The following is a 23,399-nucleotide window of genomic DNA, read 5'->3' as shown; positions in this document are numbered from 1 at the left end:
ATTTTTTTTTTAAATCCCTAAAAAGAAAATTAAAATCCAAGGGTTCTGCAAGGGATATAAACCCTCAAGATAAAATCCTGGTCCCATCATCATTAATGGAAAAACTCCCATTAATGTCAATTGGGTTAGGATTTCGCTTTTATGCTTCAGGGCATAAGGCAGCCTCTCACTGGCTTGTGTTAGGAGGACACTGTCCCTGGGAGCAGGCTATTCCATAGCTGCCTACTGAAGAGTTTCTTGCACCTTCTCCTGATCCATCCGATACAGGCCATTCAGAGGCAGGATACAAGGCTAGACAGACGGATCTAACCAATTTCCTGTGGCATTTTTCATCAGCGAGAGTGCATGTGTTGCTATAGTTCTTTAATAGCTGTGTAGCAATTTTCAGACAGGAGACCCTGTAGAACACTTCACAAATGGATGGTATATTCCACGAGACATGGCTAGTGGGTGCACTCTGCCTGGAAAGGGGAAGAGTAGTCACGTGCTGAAGGACCTAATTTCTTGGAATTGTGTGTGTTGGTTGGTAACGCTTGGGCCAGATCTTCTTCGTTGGTACAATCCACCGATTTACTTAACACACAAGCACTGAGATTTGCACTCTCTCTTTTGGCATTTGTACTCAGGTACTTAAACTCTCCCCACATGTGTGCATCAGGCCAGAAAAGTTTTCCTTTCAGTAAATGCTGGCAACTGATTATGAACCAGGGAGGCAGACTCAGAAGACAGTGAACAATATGGGACTTACCAGAACACAAAGGGTGCCAAAGATCCGCACTTGGGTTGAGTGGCTTGGATGGCGGGGGGGAGAGAAATCAACAGCCCACCACCAGAAAAGTACAGAATTGTGGTTTGGCTAAAAAAGGGACTGAGGAAGTAGTGAGGCTATATAAAAAGCTGATTCATGTGGGGTTGCAGTTAACTTTTCTGGCGGTTTTGCATTGTAGAGATTTACACCCCCATGAGTTTAACTTCAGTTTTGGTTTCATGTGATCCTCGAGACACAAGAGCAAAGCCAGGGATGGATTAAATCACAGATTTCAAAAGTCTTTTGCCACCCTCTCTCTACTCTTCTTGGTGATCCACTCCTCTTCAAGATTTGTTCTCCCTCTAAAAATTTGCAACAACTGGAGTGGGGATTCCTAGTGTATAATTAATAGAAAAATATATTTTCTCTATGTGTTACCTACCCAGCAAGATGATATCTAAGTACATATCTGTACCCATGAAACAGTTGGCATGCTTTGTGTTAAATGTTACATTGTAAATGTTCTCATCCAAAACCACTATTGACTGTCTACTGCAGAAAGATACCCACGCAATAAATCCATTAACTCACTAATACTCATCTAGAATTATGGTAACACCAAGGATTTAAATACACCAAAGCTTCATCAAATGAATTAGAATTTACATTGCTTGGGGATTTTTCAGGAATCCATTTTAGCAGAATAAAATGGAAGACAGCTTGCTTTGCATCCCAAATCAGAAGATTAACATTGTCTCCAGTTTCCCTTTGAAATCTTAAAACAACTGATGACTAAACATGCTTTTCTTTTTGAACAAAAACAAAGTACCTGATTTCTGGGCCAAGTTGACTGACCTCAGCTACATATTAGCAGAAGATAGAATAAATTAGAACCAGTGGGTCAGGTTCTGCATTTACTCGTCAGTGATCACATTTCTTGAGCCTCAGCCGCTGCCTTTTCATACAAATTTGCAAAAGGTGACCAGGTACCTCAGATCAGAAGAGTCTTGTGTAAATGAGAAGTTCGGTGATTTAAGTATGCAATTAAGTTTATTCATTTTCTGGACAAAACTCATTGACTGCATGTATTATTTAGCTCTACATAAAGCTTTTGCCTGATGAATATAAAGCTCTACTATTTTGTCAATGGAATACTAAATCTTATAGGCTGAGATACTGAAGATGACACGTTAAATGGAAAAGTCAGTATTTCTGTGACACAAAGTGCTTTCTTCGTGAAAGCAAATTTTAAAAAGCCCAAATGAATGCACTGACTCAACATTCTTGACTGATGCATATGCAACCTGCTGAATGGATCCACATATGAATGGTACCATTACTCAAGGGCAGAAGCAATAACTGAATAACTACTGAATAGCTTTTTTAAGATTGTTTTCTCTAGGTGAGGGGGATCTTTGAATACAGTATTAAGAGAAAGCAGGATATATTTTACTAGGACATGCCTCAGGTATGCTTTAAGGCATAAAGCCAAGCTACAGATTAATCTCTCAGTAAGACGTGTCTGGAGTGTCTTAATATGTTACAGTATTGATCGGTTATTTCTACTTTTTTCCCCTAAAGGGCTAAATTTTCAAAAACCTGTGTGGGCGCAGAAACCAACCTACGTCGCTCCCTGGGGCTCAAGCAGGAACACGTGCCTAGGATCCCCTTTAATATGAGTCACTAACAGTTTTCTGGGTGCTGCCAGCGTCTGGGCTGGCACTGAAGGATGGGCATGTGAAAAATGGGATAGGCAGCGGGCATGTCAAAGACAGGCAGGCACCACCGCACAGAGACAGCTTAGGCCATCTAAGCCCCCAATCCTGCAAAGACAAACTGTGAGTCGACTTGAACTAAATAGGATTACTCACATGCTTAACATTAAACAAGTGCACAAACCTTTGCAAGAAAGGCAAGTTGGGCAGGGACAAGCCAGGAGGCACAAGCAAAGATTGCTTCAGTGGTTGCTGGGACAGCTACTGCAGTTCTAGAGAGGCAGCAGCTCTGGCAGTATAGCACACATACACGCTTTGCATCTGATGAGTGGCTGGGGCTGTCCTTGCATTAAAACTAGAGTGCCTTGTCCTTGCTGTGTTTTTACATCAGGATGGCTAACACATCACCGCAATATGAACCCCCCTCTTTTTAGGAGTGAAGACGAAGCCTCGGGGAACAGGGAGTTGCAGCCTTAGGCCCCATGGATAAGAAAACAGAGTGAATCTTCTCTTCTGTTTCTAGAGCAGGGGTTCTCAAATGGGGGGTTGGGACCCCTCTGGGGGTCACGAGGTTATTACATGGGGGGGTCATGAGCTGTCAGCCTCCACTCCAAACCCTGCTTTTCCTCCAGCATTTATAATGGTGTTAAATATATAAAAATGTGTTTTTAATGTATAAGGGGGGATGCACTCAGAGGCTTGCTATGTGAAAGGGGTCACCAATACAAAAGTTTGAGAACCACTGCTCTAGAGACAGGGTAGTTCAGAGGTATTGGGTACCTCTGGGAAAACCTAGAGGGCATGATCCTTGGGGTGCAAACAGGAGCATGGGTATACGACTGACACAGCAGGGCCCCCCTTTATAAATGTCATAGTGCTCAGCTCTGGTTACTTTAGCATGTTAAAAGGGAAAATTCAGACAGGCAGTTCTTCCTAATGCTTCTGCCTCATAGAAGGCAGTCAGCCCAAGGGGAACATAGGAGAAGTGACATCTGGAGAACTGCAGACGGCTAGGGGTCAGAGTCAGAAATGTTTTCAAGGGTCCTCCCATTCTCTCTCTCTCACACACAGAATCCTATTTTCAATTAATTGCCAACTCTTTTTCCACTTTGGTACCCAGAGGGTTCACAGCTTCCTACTGGTGAGATTCATGTCTGGCTGTAGTCCTACTGTATGCAGCACTTGAGAAACAGGCGGCTTTGTACTAGTTTCACTTTCTGAAAAGTTCTTTTCTATTAGTATTTGAAGCTGCTATTCTCCTTGACAATACGCACAGTATGGCAGAAGTTTTCAAAGCCGAGTAAGAAATTTGAATATTCAACAATGCAAACAAAAAATAACCATCTAGTAATATTCTAAGAGCTTCGATTCTATAGAGTTTACCTTTAAAAATTTGTATTAGAAAATTAAACCCCTTTTAGCGAAGGCTGATAGTTCTACCTTCACTACTGAATTTGAGAATGCTATTGAACATGTGTTCTTTGTTTCAATATCTCACGCAATGGGTTAACTAGAGAAATCGCTATAGAAAATAGACTCTAAATGTCACTTATATTTATACTAAATAGAAAATTGTAAGCTGTACACTACATGAAATGCTACAGGCATAAGTGACAGTTTTAGCTAAATTTCAAGAGACCCTGTATTCATATATTTGACATGTTGGAGTTGAAGTTACATGGATTAGCCAAAACAAGCAAGACTTCAGACATATTTAAGAGATTGGTTTCATAAGTGCTCAATTTTTATTTTATATGCCAATTGGAAATTTGGCGGTCTCCTCCATTAGGACTCAGAGTAGGAACTATGGCACTTAACCCAGAATGTGGAGTATTTTTGTTTAAAGCTCTGTCTTCAGAGTAAAGCTATTACGTGAGCAATGTTTAGTTTGGATAGTTATTAATGAGCAGGCATGAACTGTATCCATTGTGACAATACTTTTAAATTCCCTCACAGGAAAACACAGGACTAATAAAGCTTTTACATTTTGTTCTCATATATACGTATCAACTGAGAGTAATATCAGCTGTAGAAAGCTGTTAATACAATACTAAATTTCCAGACAAAAGCTTATTCAGCTGCAATTCGAGAAAAACATAGCAAATCAAGGGTAAAAAGCCTTACAAGAAGGTGGTAATTATTACAAATACTAATATTAGAATCCCATAAGCTTTAAAGTTAGGGTTAAGTTGAAAAATAACCCAAAGTTCTGAAATTATGGTGATGGGTTATCATTCAAGAAAGCAACTACCATGGAGGAAATGGGTTCTGATCTTTTAAAAATAAACACCACCAACAAATTACTTAGCAAGGTTTCTAATTTGACTGCTGTCTCCACCAGGAAGAGGGCTAGAGGCTTTATTTTATTTTTAAATGAAAGCTTAGGTTTTCATTCATTCGACACCCTTTAAAGTACACTAGAGCCCAAGAGGCCATTTTGACATTGCTAGTTTGGAATGCTAGCTATTCACTTGCAAAAAATAACTGCCCCTGGGTCAGAAATGGTTCTGTGCAGTAGGATCTAATTAAATTGTATTTGAACTTTCTAGGACTTTTTTTTGGAAGGGGGTGAGGGGGGAAGGTGAGAAGACATGTTGTTAGAAGAAAGTGAAAAACATGAACCAGCAACTGCTTCCTCTCTCACCACAAACTCCCGTCTCTCACAAATGACAAGCATTTGGGCAAAGCAATCTACTCACCAGCTACACATGCAAAATGTGAAGTTGGAAATGACCTTTGAGGATTTTAGGAGGAAGTGGGACAAAAGCAAGCGCTCTCAGGGGAGCATCCTGTAACCCCCATATTCCTGTTTATATAATTGTGATATTGCATATAAAGCATGCCTTGTAAAGTATCAGGGGAAAGGTTATGATCGGCTAAAGTCACTCTTCTACCTAAATATGTGTATCAACGCATATGAAATTAAAAGCAGGGCCGGCACTTCCATTTAGGTGACCTAGCTAGTCGCCTGGGGCGCCAGGATTTGGGGGGGGGGGGCGGCATTTTGCAGCCCTTGGCGGCCATTCAGTAGTGGCGGGGTCCTTCCATGCTCCGGGTCTTCAGCGGCAATTCTGCGGCAGGTCCTTCACTCGCTCCAGGATCCGCTGCCGAAGTGCCCCGAAAACCAAGAGTGTGGAAGGATCCCCCCGCCGCAGAATTGCCGATGACGACCGGGAGCGCGGAAGGACCCCTGCCTAGGGCGCCAAAAGCCCTGGCGCCGCTCCTGATTATAAGAATGTGCTGTATGGTTTTCACTAAAATATGCTGTGGGTTTGGGAGGCGCCCAGATACTAGCTTTACAGAGACAATCACCAACAGAGGTCACCAACACCTGGGTGGGTGCTGCTGAACAGACATCACCAGCCGTTGTCCGACAAGGGATCTACAATTCAATAACTCACCTGCACGAGGCCACACCAGGGGAATTGCTCAACTTGCCTGGGGACTCAGCAATGCCCCCAGACATGCCTGGACTTGTATTTTCCAAGGATATGGGACTGCGGGTATAAAACAGAGCACAGGGGCCTCCTGGTGGGCCTTTCCTCCTGCCCTCCCCCCCCATGCTGCAAGCAACAAGGACACTGAGAAGACTTAAGCAGAGGAGACTGGCCCAGATTTCAAGGGTGAAATCTGTGTACTATGAACTGCAATATCCAGTGGGATGAGGAAAAACTGCTTAATCTTGATGTTGCCCAGTCTAATAGGATTGAGAGGTTAGACTGCGTGCTAATATTTTCTTTTGGTAACTAATCTGGCTTTTTGCCTATCACTTACAATCTCTCTTTTGTAATCAATAAATTTGCTTAACTGTTTATCTTTACCAGTGAGTTTGCCTGAAGTGTGTGGCAAACCTGCTCAGGTTTGCAAAGGCTGGGGTATGTCCACTTTCCATTGATGAAGTGGTGAACCAGTTAATAAATTTGCAGTGCTCATCTTGAGCAGTGCAAGAGGTTATATTCCTGGGGTACAGAGCTGGGGGTGGGGGGAAGAAGACAGGACGGGGGACTGGGCTCTGGTGCCTTTCCCTGTGTGATTCGTGAGTGGCTCTGGGAGCATTCATGCAATATAGCTAGGTGGGGGTCGCCCTATGCCATTATGCGCTGAGTGAGCACAGCACCAGGAGGGTTTTGCTGCTGATCACTAGCAAGGCATTGTGAGATAGCCCAGACTGGAGAGAGCTCAGGGGGCACTGTGGTCCCACAATCCCAGGCTGCACCACCGGGATCCTGTCACAGCAAGTCTCAGCTATAACTATGGCAAGACCACACTCTTACAGGTGGACATTTTTAAAGCTGTTTTTAATTTAACCCTGATGTTTGATATTTCTGTACATTGTCCCAAACTGACAGTGTTCCAACTGCCTTTTAATAGCCTCCTCAGTAGGGCTTGCTAGAAAACAAGAATTCTGGTTGGTGAAAATTTTTAACATTTTGTTTATTCCACGGAACAAAACCAAGACCTTCCAAAAAGTTTTGCAAAAAATAGGAATAGCCCAGCCATTAGGGCACTCACCTGAGCTATGGGAGACATAGGTTGAGACAGGGAAGGGTACATCCCAAGGGAGTGCCTTAATTACCGAGCTACTGGCAATTCTGGGATGAGGGGGGTTTCATTTTGACTAAAATTGTATCTTGCATCCGGGAAAGCATCCAGACAATTTTTTGATTGAGAAAGCCTTTGAAAATCATCGGCAGCATTACTATCAGAAGGTTGGTGCCTGCTCACAGCAAGTCCCTAAGCAGGAAGCGTTGACAAGATCAAGCAGTGCCATCACCTCCGTTTCAGCTTTGTACTGACTAATGAAATAACCGGTCCCTCCTGTTGCTTTTATATGGACTGGCATAGCATGTAACTCTGTACATTATCGTGAGAGCAGAGAATTTATTATTTCCTGTAAAATACTGGGCACCCTTGAATATGATCAGAACTGCATAAATTCAGAGAGGAAAATGCTAATCAGGTTTTACCCTATGAAAGACTCAGATTAGTCTGTGTTGTGCTAGAGCAATGGTTTTCAATCCTTTTTCATTTGCAGACCCCTAAAAAATTTCAAATGGAGGTGCAGACCCCTTTGGAAATCTTAGACATTGTCTGCAGATCCCCCCGGGTCCACAGACCACAGGTTGAAAACCACTGTGCTAAAGGACGCATGTTTCAGATATATTCTAGATCCGATTTCCCAGTATTAGCATTTATTTCTAGGTAAAGTTTGGTTCCAGTATAAACTGGCATGTTTTAAACACATTTTGAAAATTTGTTTGACTTTATTCAAGTTATCCCACCATCCCCCACCCCGTGCTGAATAGAGCTCACAGGAAGCATTCAGGGCCTTTGCAGTCCAACTGTCCCCTCCACAACCAAATTAACACTGCAAAAAAAGGTTATGTTTCAGGTATATTTGGTGTATATTCTATAAAAGCTTCAAGTTTTCCCTTAACTTATCCTCTCCTCACCACTCCAGGTGTTACCCTAAAACCATAAACTCTAATTATCTTGGTAACTAGAGCAAAGAGTAATGTGCAAGTTAACATTCTTGTCCTAACTTCTCTCCCCCTTTAAAAAGTCTGTTAAAATAGGTCAAACCATAATGAAGGCAGTTGCTCTGATCATTAAGTTTTATTGAAATATTTAAGGAAACAGTTTCAAAAGGAATATTCTTAGTTTTCTTCTTCGCATGAGGAAGTTGTCAGTCACTAGTTTCAACGCTTGGTTGTTTAAGACTGTTATGCTAGCCATGGGTATATTCAAAAAATTACTAGTCAGAATATTATTTAATAAGTGTTACAGCTAAGATTTTACGTATGGCAAACAACTGATGTCAAATTGCTGGTATCCATTACCCACAGTATGTTGGGTGATATACAAAAATACATTGTACATATAAGCCAATATTGTTATTGTGATGTACCTTAATATGTTTTAATCAACTTACCTCACAATCCAGCTGACAAAAGAATTCTTAAATACATTAAGCTTAATTAAAATCTTTTTTTTTTTTTTTTTTTAAGAACCCTACATTATAGCCTTAAAATGTTCCAGGCAAACTGCCTATGGAATGAAATTCCCTGTTCTCATTTCAATAAAGGAGCAATACCTATATAACTAAACACACCAGTAGTGACAATTACAAGAATAATTAAGTATCAGAGGGGTAGCCGTGTTAGTCTGAATCTGTAAAAAGCAACAGAGGGTCCTGTGGCACCTTTGAGACTAACAGAAGTATTGGGAGCATAAGCTTTCGTGGGTAAGAACCTCACTTCTTCAGATGCAAGTAATGGAAATCTCTAGAGGCAGGTATAAATCAGTGTGGAGATGACGAGGTTAGTTCAATCAGGGAGGGTGAGGTGCTCTGCTAGCAGTTGAGGTGTGAACACCAAGGGAGGAGAAACTGCTTCTGTAGTTGGATAGCCATTCACAGTCTTTGTTTAATCCTGATCTGATGGTGTCAAATTTGCAAATGAACTGGAGCTCAGCAGTTTCTCTTTGGAGTCTGGTCCTGAAGTTTTTTTGCTGTAAGATGGCTACCTTTACATCTGCTATTGTGTGGCCAGGGAGGTTGAAGTGTTCTCCTACAGGTTTTTGTATATTGCCATTCCTGATATCTGACTTGTGTCCATTTATCCTCTTGCGTAGTGACTGTCCAGTTTGGCCAATGTACATAGCAGAGGGGCATTGCTGGCATATGATGGCATATATAACATTGGTGGACGTGCAGGTGAATGAGCCGGTGATGTTGTAGCTGATCTGGTTAGGTCCTGTGATGGTGTTGCTGGTGTAGATATGTGGGCAGAGTTGGCATCGAGGTTTGTTGCATGGGTTGGTTCCTGAGTTAGAGTTGTTATGGTGCGGTGCGTGGTTGCTGGTGAGAATATGCTTAAGGTTGGCAGGTTGTCTGTGGGCGAGGACTGGCCTGCCTCCCAAGGTCTGTGAAAGTGAGGGATCATTGTCCAGGATGGGTTGTAGATCACTGATGATGCGTTGGAGAGGTTTAAGCTGAGGACTGTAGGTGATGGCCAGTGGAGTTCTGTTGGTTTCTCTTCTGGGCCTGTCTTGTAGCAGGAGGCTTCTGGGTACACGTCTGGCTCTGTTGATTTGTTTCTTTATTTCCTTGTGTGGGTATCGTAGTTTTGAGAATGCTTGGTGAAGATCTTGTAGGTGTTGGTCTCTGTCTGAGGGGTTGGAGCAGATGCCATTGTACCTCAGTGCTTGGCTGTAGACGATGGATCGTGTGGTGTGACCGGGGTGGAAGCTGGAGGCATGAAGGTAGGCATAGCGGTCGGTGGGTTTTCGGTATAGGGTGGTGTTAATGTGGCCATCGCTTATTTGTACGGTGGTGTCTAGGAAGTGGACCTCCCGTGTAGATTGGTCCAGGCTGAGGTTGATGGTGGGGTGGAAGCTGTTGAAATCATGGTGGAATTCTTCCAGGGTCTCTTTCCCATGGGTCCAGATGATGAAGATGTCATCAATATAGCGTAGGTAGAGAAGGGGCATGAGTGGACGAGAGCTGAGGAAGCGTTGTTCCAGGTCAGCCATAAAAATGTTGGCATATTGTGGGGCCATGCGGGTGCCCATAGCGGTGCCACTGGTCTGGAGGTATATATTGTCACCAAATTTGAAATAATTGTGCGTGAGGATAAAGTCACAGAGCTCAGCAATAAGTTGTGATGTGTCATCATCAGGGATACTGTTCCTGACAGCTTGTATTCCATCTGTATGTGGGATGTTTGTGTAGAGAGCCTCTACATCCATGGTGGCTAGGATGGTGTTTTCTGGGAGGTCACCAATGCATTGTAGTTTTCTCAGGAAATCTGTGGTGTCACGGAGATAGCTGGGAGTGCTGGTGGCGTAGGGTCTGAGTAGGGAGTCCACATATCCAGACAGTCCTTCAGTGAGAGTGCCAATGCCCGAGATGATGGGGCGTCCAGGATTTCCAGGTTTGTGGATCTTAGGTAGTAGATAGAATAACCCCGGTCGGGGCTCTAAGGGTATGTTGATTTGTTCCTGTGTTAGTGTAGGGAGTGTCCTCAGCAGATGGTGCAGTTTCTTAGTGTATTCCTCAGTGGGATCTGAGGAAAGTGGCCTGTAGAATTTGGTATTGGAGAGTTGTCTGGCAGCCTCCTTCTGGTAGTCAGACCTGTTCATGATGACAACAGCACCTCCTTTATCAGCCTCTTTGATGATAATGTCAGGGTGGTTTCTGAGGCTGTGGATGGCATTGCGTTCTGCACGACTTAGGTTATGAGGCAAGCGATGTTGTTTTTCCACAATTTCTGCCTGTGCACGTCGGCGGAAGCATTCTATGTATAGGTCCAGACTGTCATTTCGACCCTCAGGAGGAGTCCATGTGGAGTTCTTCTTCCTGTGTTGTTGGTGGGAGGGTATCTGTGTATCAGTGCGCTGTTCAGTGTTATCTTGAAAGTATTCTTTGAGTCGGAGGCGGCGAAAGTAGGCTTCCAGATCACCACAGAACTGTATCATGTTCGTGGGGGTGCTGGGGCAAAAGGAGAGTCCCCGAGATAGGACAGACTCTTCTGCTGGGTTGAGTGTATAGCTGGATAAATTGACGATATTGCTGGGTGAGTTAGGGGTACCCCTGTTGTGGCCCCATGTGGCAGGTAGGATTTTAGACAGCTTACGGTCCTTTTTCCTTTGTAGAGAGGTGAAGTGTGTAATGTAGATCTCCTGTCTTATTTTAGTAAAGTCCATTTGTGTGGAGGGTTGGTTATTTATGAAAGTCTCCAGGTTGGAGAGCTCTTTCTTGATGTTTTTCTGTTTGCTGTATAGGATGCTGATCAGGTGGTTCCTCAGTTTCTTTGATAATGTATGGCATAATCTCTCACTGTGGTCTGTGCAGTATGTAGATAGCAAGGGATTTTTCACCTTCAGTCCAGAATAATTAAGAGTTTATGGGTTATTATACCTTGTAGGACATTCAAATTATACTTTTTAAACATACCTATATAGACATACATTTGTAAGTACTGGAGGCATCCGCTGAATTATATTTAGAGTAAAACAGGAAAAAAGCCATTCTGAAAGGGGATTTTTCATGTTTATTCAAATATGGGCAGTAGTACATTGTAACGCAATGGTTTAGTCTATCAATTTGAATTCAGAATGGGTTTCCTCCATAAGGAAAGACTTAATGACTAGAAAAATAAAAATAAAAAAAACAACTTTTCTTTGAGGCAAAAACTTTGAAAATGGCTTTTATTTATTGAAAACTGCTACCTAACAGTTTCCAGAGTATTTCTTGACACATTTTTACATGGGTTTTCCAGCCCTAGACTACAAGAGTATTTGCCCAACAGGTATACTCTACAACTTTTACATTGTAATACTATGGGGAAAAAAAAATCAATAGTTTCCCACAAAACATCAAGAATGCCAAGGTTTCCTTTAAGAAATCCTATACCAATCACAACATGTAAGCTGCTCAATTATTTTGACTAACCAGCCATTTTTATCTGTTCAGTCGTACCAAAAAGTTACATATTGGTTCTACAGGATCTCATAACCCAGTATTGCCCCTTCATGTACAATTAAATGAAGTTAATACTCATGAAAAGTTCTGGAATGACAGCTTGTAAGGCTAAAGTCCTCTGTACAAACTTTCACTTCACTCTGTCATGCCATGGCAGCTTTATGAGCTGGCCAAAACGGTAGTTCAGTGCACACACTTGTTCTATCTTTAGGCTCTGTGCTGGTATTACCAACAAGGCTAACAATTAATTGCTGGTGGCTAGTGAGATATAGAAACATGCCCACCAAACAAAGATTGAAGTGTTACTTTATTTTACATAGGGCAAAATAGCTTTCATACAATGGCAACGTTGAGTCTGAGCAGGGCCAGGTTTGATCATCTATTTCCAAGACACTGACCCATCCAGTTTCTCGGTACCTGTTAGCAATGTAATTAAACAGCAACTGCACTCACAGGTATAGTGTGATCGGTGCTGCCATCTTTGCCGTCATAGAATTTAAACATACTTCTCTACCCCGATATAACATGAATTCGGATAAGTGGTAAAGCAGCGCTCCGGGGGGGGGGGGGGGGCACTGCGCGCTCCAACGGATCAAAGCAAGTTCAATAGAACGCGGTTTCATCTATAACGCGGTAAGATTTTTTGGCTCCCGAGGACAGCGTTATATCAGGGTAGAAGTGTATTTAGTGTCAAGCACTTCTCAGACAGCCTATCCTTTCATAGATGTATGAACAGTGATACTCCCACACAAATAAAACTAAACAGAACTAAATATATCATAGCTCTGCACCACACAAAACTAGAAAGCTCTTACAGAGACCTAGTATCTATAAGCACCGCTTAAAAATTGCAAGCGCAGCACTTAGCAAGCCTGCCTCTGCAAAAGAAAATGGAGGAGCAAGGCACTAAGATATGAACATCTCAGGAATGGAGGTTGTTCCGAACTCTGAAATATTCATAACATTACGGTTCTTTCAAAAGTTTACAACTGAACATTGACTTAATGCAGCTTTGAAACTTTACTATGAAGAAAAATGCTGCTTTCCTTTTTTTAAGTACAGGTTGAACTACTCTAATCGGGCACTCCCCGGTCCAGCAACATCTGTGGTCCAGCATAGGAGCCGACTCTGTGGGTGCGGAGCATCCACCGGCACGAAGCTTCCCCCTCTGGCCCCTACTCCCCTGCGCTTACCAACTCCTCCTCCCTCCCCGCGCTTCCGGAGCACCGCAAACAGCTGATTTGCGGCATTCAAACTCCAGGAGGGAGTGGGAGGACCTGGGGCCAGCAGCTGGGACCCCGGGCTGCCATCGGAGCCCCCAGGCGAGGTGCCAGCAGCCAGGACTCCAGGTGGCACCGGTGCCTCCATGTGGGGGGGCCACACTGGGCACAAAGCCTGGAGGTGCTGTAGCACCCCCTGCACTCCAACTTCCCGCACCTATGGAGACCCGCTGGCACTCTGCATTGACTTCCCATGGTTCAGCAAATTCTCTGGTTCGGCACTAGTCAGGTCCCGAGGGTGCCGGACTAGAAAGGTTGAACCTGTAGTTTACGTTTAACGCAATGTACTATACTGTATTTGCTTTTTTTGGTGCGTCTCTGCTGCTGCCTGATTGCTTACTTACAGTTCCAAATGAGGTGTCTGGTTGACCGGTCACGTCGTTACTCTGAGGTTCTACTGTATTGCTAGGATTATAGTATTGATGTACATGTAGCCAGCCTGCCCATATTAAGCACTAGTTCTGGCTCGTGCACACCCACGCACCCATTCCTGAATCATTTACTTAGCTTCAGCTAGGCATTTACATGAGTATAGATGAAGCCAATTATAAAAAAAAAAAAAAAAAAAAAAGTCAAGCTTGGATGCAGTGAAATCTTTTAATTTTAGTAGAGGCCCTGCAACTGAGATTTTACTCTTAATCTGATGTGTCAAGCCATTAATCATAAAAGTTATTCTAGAAAAGATACCATAGTGTCAAATATATGCAGATTCACAAACTTATGAAGAGAACTCAAATATGGATGTAGGAAAATGTTCATTTTGACTATGGAAGGCCTGATCTTGTGGGCAACAGCTGAATTTGTAGCTCTTTCAATAAAACCATTGTTGGCTGTAGTTCAAAGGAATAAATAGTGGTCCAGAAGATAAGTGACAAAGTAATGTTACTCTCCTTTTTCCTGAAAATGTTTTATTTTTAAAATGCTGGAGAAAGTGTTTAAGATCAAGTACAAATACTTATTCCTGTACAAGACAGCATTATAGATCTGTGAACGTTATCAGTTTAGCTTTATTCCTTTAAGGCATTTTATAAGAAACAGAATTTATCATGATATGTAAACAATTTTGTTCCTTTAAAAAGATTATTTACTTATGTACTAGGTAATACAGGGATTACCACATTTAAGCACAAACTTTGTCATTCAATAAAAGGACACAGAAGAACTTAAGTGATCAAAACCGTGGGACTGCAGTAGCTAACTACAAAGCATCCTTTAATAAGTACTTGAGTTTTAGAGTTTTCAGCCTCTCTCCCAAACATTTTATCTGGGTGGGTAAATAACATGAGTTTGCGATAGGGAAAGGGGAAGGTGAATAGTTATTATACATAACGGGCCTTGCGCTCTGCACATAAAAACTTTAAAATTAAAAGACTCAGGCCATAATTCACTGCACCTAGTATTCTCCACAATACATTTCTTTCCCTCATTTTCTTAGGAAAAGGAATTACCCATAGATTCCCCCTTTTTTATTTAGTGTTTGTATTGACAGCCTGGGCATCAAAGTCCTCCAATTAGTGACAACAAATACAGCAGGCAGCTGCAGTACAAGCCTTCTCACCGCCATACACCAGTGTGCTTCAACCCGGACCCTGAAGGATTTCCTATGTGGGAGAAAGGGCAACTTAATCTCTATCTGCATTCAATCGTTAGCTTCTCTGCTAAGAATGCCAACTGTAGGCCTAGACTATACAAGAAGAAACTCATTCATCAGGATTGGGATAAAGAGCACCATTTCACACAGGACACAAGTCTTTACAGCAATGATTTTTGATAATTATCTACCACATCTGCATTTGATGTAGAAATAAAAAGGCTCTGCACTCAATTACCAATTTGCTAAGCCATTCAGTCTTCGAACAGTATGAGAAAGAGAGAGATGAATCAAATCTGTATTGGAAGTGAAGTATAGGGTCATCACTAATACTGCATAACTGCTAAGTGATTTAAGAAGCCGAAAACATGCCAATTCTGGATAGGTAAAACAGACAGCTAGAGAACTTAGCTCCTCTGCAATGTAAGTACTGCCATTTATAAAAAGGGATGTGTATGCTTAAATACAAAAGGGTGCCTAAAAAGCCAGGTGTTGGCAATTACATCCAAAACAGCATGGGTGTATATCAAGGCAAAACAAGAACTGACTAGTCCACAGCAGTGCCAAAAGTTTACCTTGTATCAATTACTCTTTAAATGGCTGTTAAAAGCAAGGTTATAAAACTGGAATGGGACAAGGCTAATAATTTATATTCTGCAACGTATATAGTGTGCTTGTGACTGCACTTTCCAAAAGTTAATGCAAATGTTTTTACACCATCCATATCTGTTAAAAAAAAAAAAAAAAAAAAAGGGTATTTGAAGAGGTGTACACTTAAATCACATTGTTCAAATTGAGGCAAACTTTGCTGTAATAAAGGCTAACTTTGTTTACGACAGAAGTCTTCCATAAGATGTTACACAGCTACATATAAAATAAGGATTGAAATCTGGAGCTGCACATGTACACTTCTATTAACACTAAAAATCTATGATATGTATTTACTCCTAAAATCTGTCTTCAAAATTCTTGTCCCTATGTGACAGTGAAGAAAATATGTTCCAGTTAGACATATACCTGTTTAAGTTTCATATGAAGAGGGGGGGAAAGTGTTGCAAATTTTTCAAGAGACTTCGCACCCCACTTTCCCCAATAGGGCTCAATTGTCACTTTAGTATCACAAGAGCAAATTGAAATGTAAAAATAAATCAACAATATGTAATGGAATTGGTCACAAAGGGGGTAAAAAGTTAAACCATATCTGTTCTCCATCTAGCTCACAGTATCCACACTGGAAGAATTAAAATAAGTTCACTAAAGGTAGAGTTGAAGGTAATACTGAAGCACTATGAAACTGAAGAGATGGGATTAAGTGGTGAGCCCATTTGTGTAAGTACTTTATCCAGCCACTGAAGGGGCCCATGAAGATGAATTTCTATCCAGCATGGGGTGCTTGTGACATCTTGCCGGTGATATTCCGCTCCCCAACCCTATAAAAATGAACAAAATGTTATACCTTTGACGTTATGAGTGTATACTCTTAATCCAAACTAATTGTAGCAACAGGAAATACAAGGTTAGCTTTAAATGTCCTACAGCCTATTAGAGGCCCCCAAATAAGCAAGAACAATTGTAATCTAAAGGGGAAGAAGAGGGGGGGGGGGGGGGAAAAGAAAAAAAAAAAAAAAAGAGGAAGCATGGTGTTGAGGTGGTCACTGGACTATGACTCAGGAGCTCTGGGTTCTGGTCCTGTCTCTAACACAGACTTCTTGTGTAACCTTGGCCAAGATTAATCCTTGTGTCTCATTTCTCCATTTATAAAATGTGTATAATACTTCCTTTCTCCTAACTTCTGTCTGCTTTGTTTAAGTTCTTTGGGAAAAAGACAGTCTCAGTAGGAGTTTGTAGAGTACACAACATGATAGGGTTCCAATCTAATGGAGGCCCCTAGGATTACCATAAAACAAGTACATAACAGAAACTAACATTGTATAAAATCATTGATGGATTCCAAGTGAGAGAGGCTGCAATTCCACAAGTTATTGGACTCGAAGCTTGTATTAATTCAGGGAAGTCCTATGGCTTGTGCTACGCAGGTGGTCAGACTAGGTGATCATAGATTTTTAAGGACCATTGAATTAACACTAGAGGCTCAGAAGAGTTCTTTGTAAAGAAAATTCCAGGAGTAAATTAGACCCATGCCTTTTACTTCAGAATATCAGAAAAAACAGATGCTTTTTTACTATGATTAACACCAAGTGTATTTTCAAAGTCAGTTCTTTGTGAGTACAAGAACACCCCACATGCTCCACAGGATTATTGGGCAAGAACTACACAGACAGGCTGGAAGAGTGGCCTCCACAAGCAATAAAACCTAAGATTATCACTGCTCCATGGCACTTTAACAAAATAAATTTTACGTATGTGTTAAGTTAACTGTGTTTATTAATTACCCATCAAACACCCTCTCCCTCCTAGAAAACCCACTTTTCAAAAATCCTTCCTCCACTGACCACCTTACAGTGATCTCTACACACACTTCCTTTCTTTAACTGTGCAGACTGAGAACTTTAACCCAACACATCTGTATCTTATTCTATTTCTGTAATGAGCCATGCACTACTATGGGGCTATACAAATGTTCAATATACATTTTGTTTCAACCTTGAATACCCAATATTGAGCATCCTTTTAAAGACCAGATACAGAAGAGCTTAGTGGCACAATTCACCTCTTTTACTACAGTAAAAGTAAGAGTCAGACCATTTACTAATAGAAAACCAGGTTTTTTGAAAACTACAGATATTGCAGAATTCCTTTTTTGTTTATTTTTTAAAAGGCACAGTGAGAATACAATTTGGCTGCATTTAAAAAATAAGTCTCCCTTCATTCTACAAAAAAGTATACTGAAGGCCCAAGAGGTTGATTAAATTAATTTGTCTAAGAACTCAAACTTTTTTGGGGAGCAGGAATTGAGGAAGGCACAAGGAGAAGTCAAACTGTTATACATGTTATTCGTTCCGTTTTACCATATGGATCACAGCCATGTTAGTGGTCCAGAGGGTCACTTTATTCTTGCCCCATCATTCAAATTGAAGTGCGAGTGCACATTACAAGTCTCCTTTAGAAATGGAAGTTTACAAGAGTTCTAGCATGCTTTGGATCTGAGAAAAGAAGCATGTAACTCAGGGGTCTCAAAGTCCCGTCCCGTGGGCAATCTGCGGCCCGAGAACCACCCCACTGCGGCCCATGGAGGAGAGACGCATATCGCCACGCTGTCGGCAAAGTCTGCTGCAGGTGCCGCCCCCCGCAGCTCCCATTGGCTGGGGAGAGGGACAGAGATACCATCACTAGTCCCCGGGCAGAGTCAGCATCATTAGTTACCGGGCAGAGTCAGCCCTGGAGGCAGTGTCACTTTTTTCCACAATTAATATAAACAAGTCAAAATACCGAACACAGCTATCTGATGCACACCTTGCTGCAATCCTGAAGGTTTCAACTGCTCAGTCACAGAGGCCAAACATCAACAAACTGACAGAACTGAAGCACTGCCAGGTGTCTGGCGAACACTAAAAACTCTCTGGCAGGCAAAGAATTGTATAAAGTTGTATGACAGTTTTATTATGTCTAAGAAATTCGAAATAAAAAATACAATATAAACATTTGCTTTTCTGAACACCATCTTCAGTGACAGTATTGGCCCGCTGGGAGGATTTGAGGACCGGCACTGGCCCTAAGGTAAATTGAGTTAGAGACCCCTGATTTAACTGGACCAGATGGAGTAGGGGACCTACTAAACTACTATGGTCAATACACTTACCTGGCACGTATCACACCTAAAACAGTAATGATACTCCAATACAAAGTGTCAGATTAAAATGTAAAAATCATGTTACATTGCAAATAACTTTCTGCAGTATAGTATCAATGCCAATCTGAATACTTTGCTTGAACCTCTCTCATTCCACAGTAAATTTAAATGCTTAGATAAAGAATGTATTTACCTTTACAAAACTCATTCGAATGGTGCACATTTTGGTGAGCTCATACACTGCCTCAAATCCATGGTTGACAGACTGAGCTAAAAGCTGAGCAAACTCCTGATTGTTAAAAATTTTAAGGCTGCAGCCACTGGGAATCTTGCACACAGTTGTAGGGTGAAAGCCATGATGGTAGTTGCAGTTCCTGCTCTGTACAAATATGCTGCTGTCACTTAAGCACTCAGCATAGACTTCCCCACCAACATAGTAGAGATGAACTCCTTAAAAACAAAAGGAAAAAAACAGACTAAAAAATTGTTTCAAGCTGTATTACTGCAAATAACTCCCTTGAGCTCTGAGACAATTTAGTCAGCCTTCCATTTGAAGAACTTCCCTGAAAAGGTATTTTTCCAGTCACATGCACATAAGCAGTTCAAAACACTTTCATCTCAAACTACTTCATTTTATATCAGCCACTAGATGGCCTTCTCTCATCAATTATAGGGCAGAATGCCCAGTGTCCAGCTCAAAGCAGCGCTAGATCCCCCCAGAACAGATGCATCTCCACTGCTACACCGATCATCACCCCCCCCCCCCCCAACACACACCCCCCCCCCCCCCCACCCCACCCCCCCCCCCCCCCCCATATACACACAAACCCACCTTTCAAGATCCATGGGTCCTACGCATGCCTATCATAATATGTGGTGTACCTCTGTATTAAATGGCCCAATAGCAACTGTGTGAGTGAAACCAGATAAACAATCACTACACTCTCAAATGAACTCACATAGGAAAATGATAGAAGACAAAAACACCATACAACCTGTGGGTGAAAAGCAACAGAGGGTCCTGTGGCACCTTTAAGACTAACAGAAGTATTGGAGCATAAGCTTTCGTGGGTGAATGCCCAATTCATCAGACTTTGTGGGTGAATATTTTTCACAAAGCAATCACTCTGTATCTGATCTATTAGTCCTCATCCTCAAAGGCCCCTTGAAATGTGTGAACTGCTTTTGCTAAACTATCTGTTCCATCTTGTATTTAGCTGTGACACTCTGAGTAACTTTCCCTGACCTGAAGAGCAGCTCCATAAGCTCAAAAGCTAGTCTCTCTCACCAACAGAAGTTGGTCCAATAAAAGATACTACCTCACCCATCTTGTCTCTCTGGTATCCTGAGACCGACACAGCTACAACACTGCATATAATAAGGGAAGACCTGAACGGATCTTTCAGACTGACAGCTATTGGTGAACTCATCAGGTCCACTGGGAGTCTGGGGTGGGATGAAGTTTGGGGAAAGGAACTTCGAAGCAGATTGCTTTGTCAGTCGATCAACTGCAAGTGGCTCACAGTGGATTTGGGGTCAGGCCTCTCTCCCATGTAATTCTGTTCTATTCTGCTTCTTTCTTGCCCCAATACTTAGTTGGCCTTCCCAGGGTAAGGCATTGGTTGGGGATTTCGGAGGAGTTGAATTGGAAAGGTAGGCTGTGTTGAGTTGGAGAACAGAGGTACATAGCAGGTTGTGACAGAAATGTCTGCTTTTCCCAGGGAAAATAAAACTCAACTTGTAAGCTATTTAATTCTGAAATTTCAAAAGTGACCCATGGCTGAGCTGCAGTGCTTTTACAAAAATGTGAGAAGTTTGGCATTTTTTGGTGGCTGTTTTGTTATAGTGAGGCCAAGAAAGGGGAGACATTCAGGGTAAATTTCATAAGTCGAAATGTATCTGTATTCCCCTGTGACGTTAACAGAAATAATCCTAGAAAATTCAACTGTCCCAGAAACAGTGACTCTACACTTATCCTGGAGTTAAAATTACATTATTAAGATGACAGATTTTAACTTTAAGTTTTAACTTATGCAAGCCTCTCAACCTAGTAGTCCTGGGGGAATTCTGTGCCCACCCAGACCCCCAAACACCTTCATCTGGACCACCGCTTCAGAGTCCCACTTCTGTTGCATCCAGCGGCCTATGCTCCCCAATGCCATGCTGGAGTCTCCACATTTATTTGACAAATAAAACTTGCAGAATTTTTAAATGTTTTGGCACAGAATGCCCTCAGGAGTAACACAATTAGCACAGCTCTGTAATACTGTCTCCATTTCTAATCTATTGATGGTTCCAGTAGTCCACATCAGAAGTAGCCCAAAAGAAAAAGGTTATACTTCTTGTTATAGTACCATTGGCTTTCTAAGGCACTATGCAACTGTTTCAGTTTGACCAATGTAATGCAATTTTGAGAATAATCTAAACAACTTTAAGTACTAAAATGATCTTTATAAAGCAGGGCAATAAGAAAAAAGGGTTCTCTTCTCAAGACATGAATAAGGAAAGGCACACGAAGGGACATTTTAAAAATTCACTAAAATACTTTAAGAGATCGAGCAGGCTTCATCTGTGTGAAAATTGTGTGTTCATATAGTGCTATCAGCTGAAAAGTATGGCAGACCCAGGGGAAAACTGCAAGATCTGTCAAATCCAGGACTACCCACATCCCTCACCCATCTTGGATTCACTCCGACAAAACAGATCCTTATAGCCTTATTTTAGTTTTGCTTTCAACCTATGCAGGATATTTAAACATACTAGACAGCACTCAAATATCCTGTGTGAACTGAGAACAAAACTCAAATATTAAGCAGCAGCAAGAACTTTTTCCGAGGAACAAATCTAAAATGGTAGTTGTGTGTGTGTATATACACATATATGGAACTTGACAGATACTCCCAGGACCTACAATTCTGTTGAAGTGCTGGCACTGAATACAGTACAGTCACAGCAGGCTTGTTTGCTAACAGTATTCTACCTACTCTAGAAGGGGATTTTGATATTGTACATTATTTAGATTAGTTGGATGGATTCTGTGATCAGCATTCTTCAATGTGTATCACATATATACAAATACGTATAAATCACAATTTGTTTAAATAAACCTTTTCTCCAGGCTTATGTGCCACTGCAACCACCATATACAATTTCAATTTTTGCACATTGCAATATGCCTGTTTTCAATGAAGTCTTTGCTTGTCAACCTATTGCTTTTAATCATAAAAGAGGTATGTCAAACATACAGCTAAGGGATAGCATAAAATCCCTCTTTACCCTCTAACGGGTTAATTCCTCTTATCTGTAAAGGGTTAAGAAGCTCAGATAACCTGGTTGGCACCTGACCGAAGGGACCAATAAGGGGAGAAGATACTTTCAATCTGTGGGGGAAGATTCTTTTTTGTGTCTTTGTTTTGTTCTCTCAGAGTCACCAAAGGAACCAGGGCAGGGCAAATATATCTCCCTAAGCCATATCTGGACTAAGCATCTAGTATTGCAGAAATAGTAAGTAATAGCAAAGAAATGCGTTAGATTTTCTTTTGTTTTAGCTTGTGAATTTTCCCTGTGCTAAGAGGGAGGTATATCCCTGTCTTTGTAACTTAGAGGATTTCCCCTCTAGGCAAAACTTTAGTGTTTGGAATCTTGTTACCCTGTAAAGTTATCTTCCATCCTGATTTTACAGAGGTGATTCTTTTATCTTTTTTTTAAATAAACTTCTTGTAAGAACCTGATTGTTTTTCAGTGTCCTAAAGACCCAGGAGGGGTTGATCTGTGCTCCCTTTGTAACCAATTGGTTAGGATCTTATTCTCAAGCCTCCCCAGGAAAGGGGGTGTAGGAGCTTGGGGGATATTTTGGGGGAGGTAGGGCTCCCTGAATGTTTGTTTAAATCACTTGGTGGTGGCAGCGATCAAGGACAAGGTGGAACTTGTGCCTTGGAAAAGTTTTAACCTAAGCTGGTAAAAGTAAGCTTAGGGGGTCTTTCATGCGGGTCCCCACATCTGTACCCCAGAGTTCAGAGTGGGGAAGGAACCCTGACAAGGCATAAAGTACACTTATGAATTACCTTTTCCAATATGTCGCCTAGTGTTCTCAATAGTTGAGTTGCGATTAACATTGGACAGCAAACCTAAGCAGAACCTGTTTTTATTGTTAGAAGGATCTGTAAATCCATCCACTAAGACACTGGTGGAAGATGCGTGAAAAGCCTCTCCAACGCGATTGTTTAATTCATAGTACACAATTGAACACCAGTGCTTGGGCTCTTCATAAGCAACAGGTTGAACATCTATAATAAAATGAAATTAAAATAGGTCAATATGTATTTCAATTTAGAAGCATTTAACAATTCCTTTCACATAGCATAAGAACATAAGAACGGCCGTACTGGATCAGACCAAAGGTCCATCTAGCCCAGTATCCTGTCTGCCGACAGTGGCCAATGCCAGGTGCCCCAGAGGGAGTGAACTTAACAGGTAATGATCAAGTGATCTCTCTCCTGCCATCCATCTCCACCCTCTGACAAACAAACAGAGTCTAGGGACACCATTCCTAACCCTTTGGGGCTAATAGATATTAATGGACTTAACCTCCATGAATTTATCCAGTTCTCTTTTAAACGCTGATATAGTCCTAGCCTTCACAACCTCCTCAGGTAAGGAGTTCCACAAGTTGACTGTGCGCTGTGTGAAGAACTTCCTTTTATTTGTTTTAAACCTGCTGCCTATTAATTTCATTTGGTGACCCCTAGTTCTTGTATTATGGGAATAAATAAATAACTTTTCCTTAACCACTTTCTCCACATCACTCAATTTTATATACCTCTATCATAT

At 41.7% G+C, this 23,399-nt stretch overlaps 1 protein-coding gene across 4 annotated transcripts in view; it reads right to left on the bottom strand.

Moving 5' to 3' along the window:
* Nucleotides 1–14,214: 14,214 nt before the first annotated feature.
* Nucleotides 14,215–23,399, bottom strand: part of SMAD5 (SMAD family member 5) — a 36,232-nt gene continuing 27,047 nt past the window's right edge. For all 4 annotated transcript variants that reach the window (XM_024202115.2, XM_024202114.1, XM_024202112.2 and 1 more), the window contains 3 exons: nt 22,634–22,855; nt 18,763–19,019; nt 14,215–16,248 (listed from right to left, as the gene is read on the bottom strand). In XM_024202115.2, the coding sequence (XP_024057883.1) occupies nt 16,105–16,248; nt 18,763–19,019; nt 22,634–22,855 (623 nt within the window). In that variant the 3' untranslated portion in view covers nt 14,215–16,104. The remainder of the gene's footprint in view (nt 16,249–18,762; nt 19,020–22,633; nt 22,856–23,399) is intronic.

This window comes from Terrapene carolina, unplaced genomic scaffold, assembly GCF_002925995.2.
Source record: "Terrapene carolina triunguis isolate 2854851 unplaced genomic scaffold, T_m_triunguis-2.0 Scaffold629, whole genome shotgun sequence".
In the NCBI taxonomy this organism is placed as follows: domain Eukaryota; kingdom Metazoa; phylum Chordata; order Testudines; family Emydidae; genus Terrapene; species Terrapene triunguis.
Note: the sequence above shows the minus strand (reverse complement) of the source record. Positions and strands in the feature narration are given on the sequence as shown.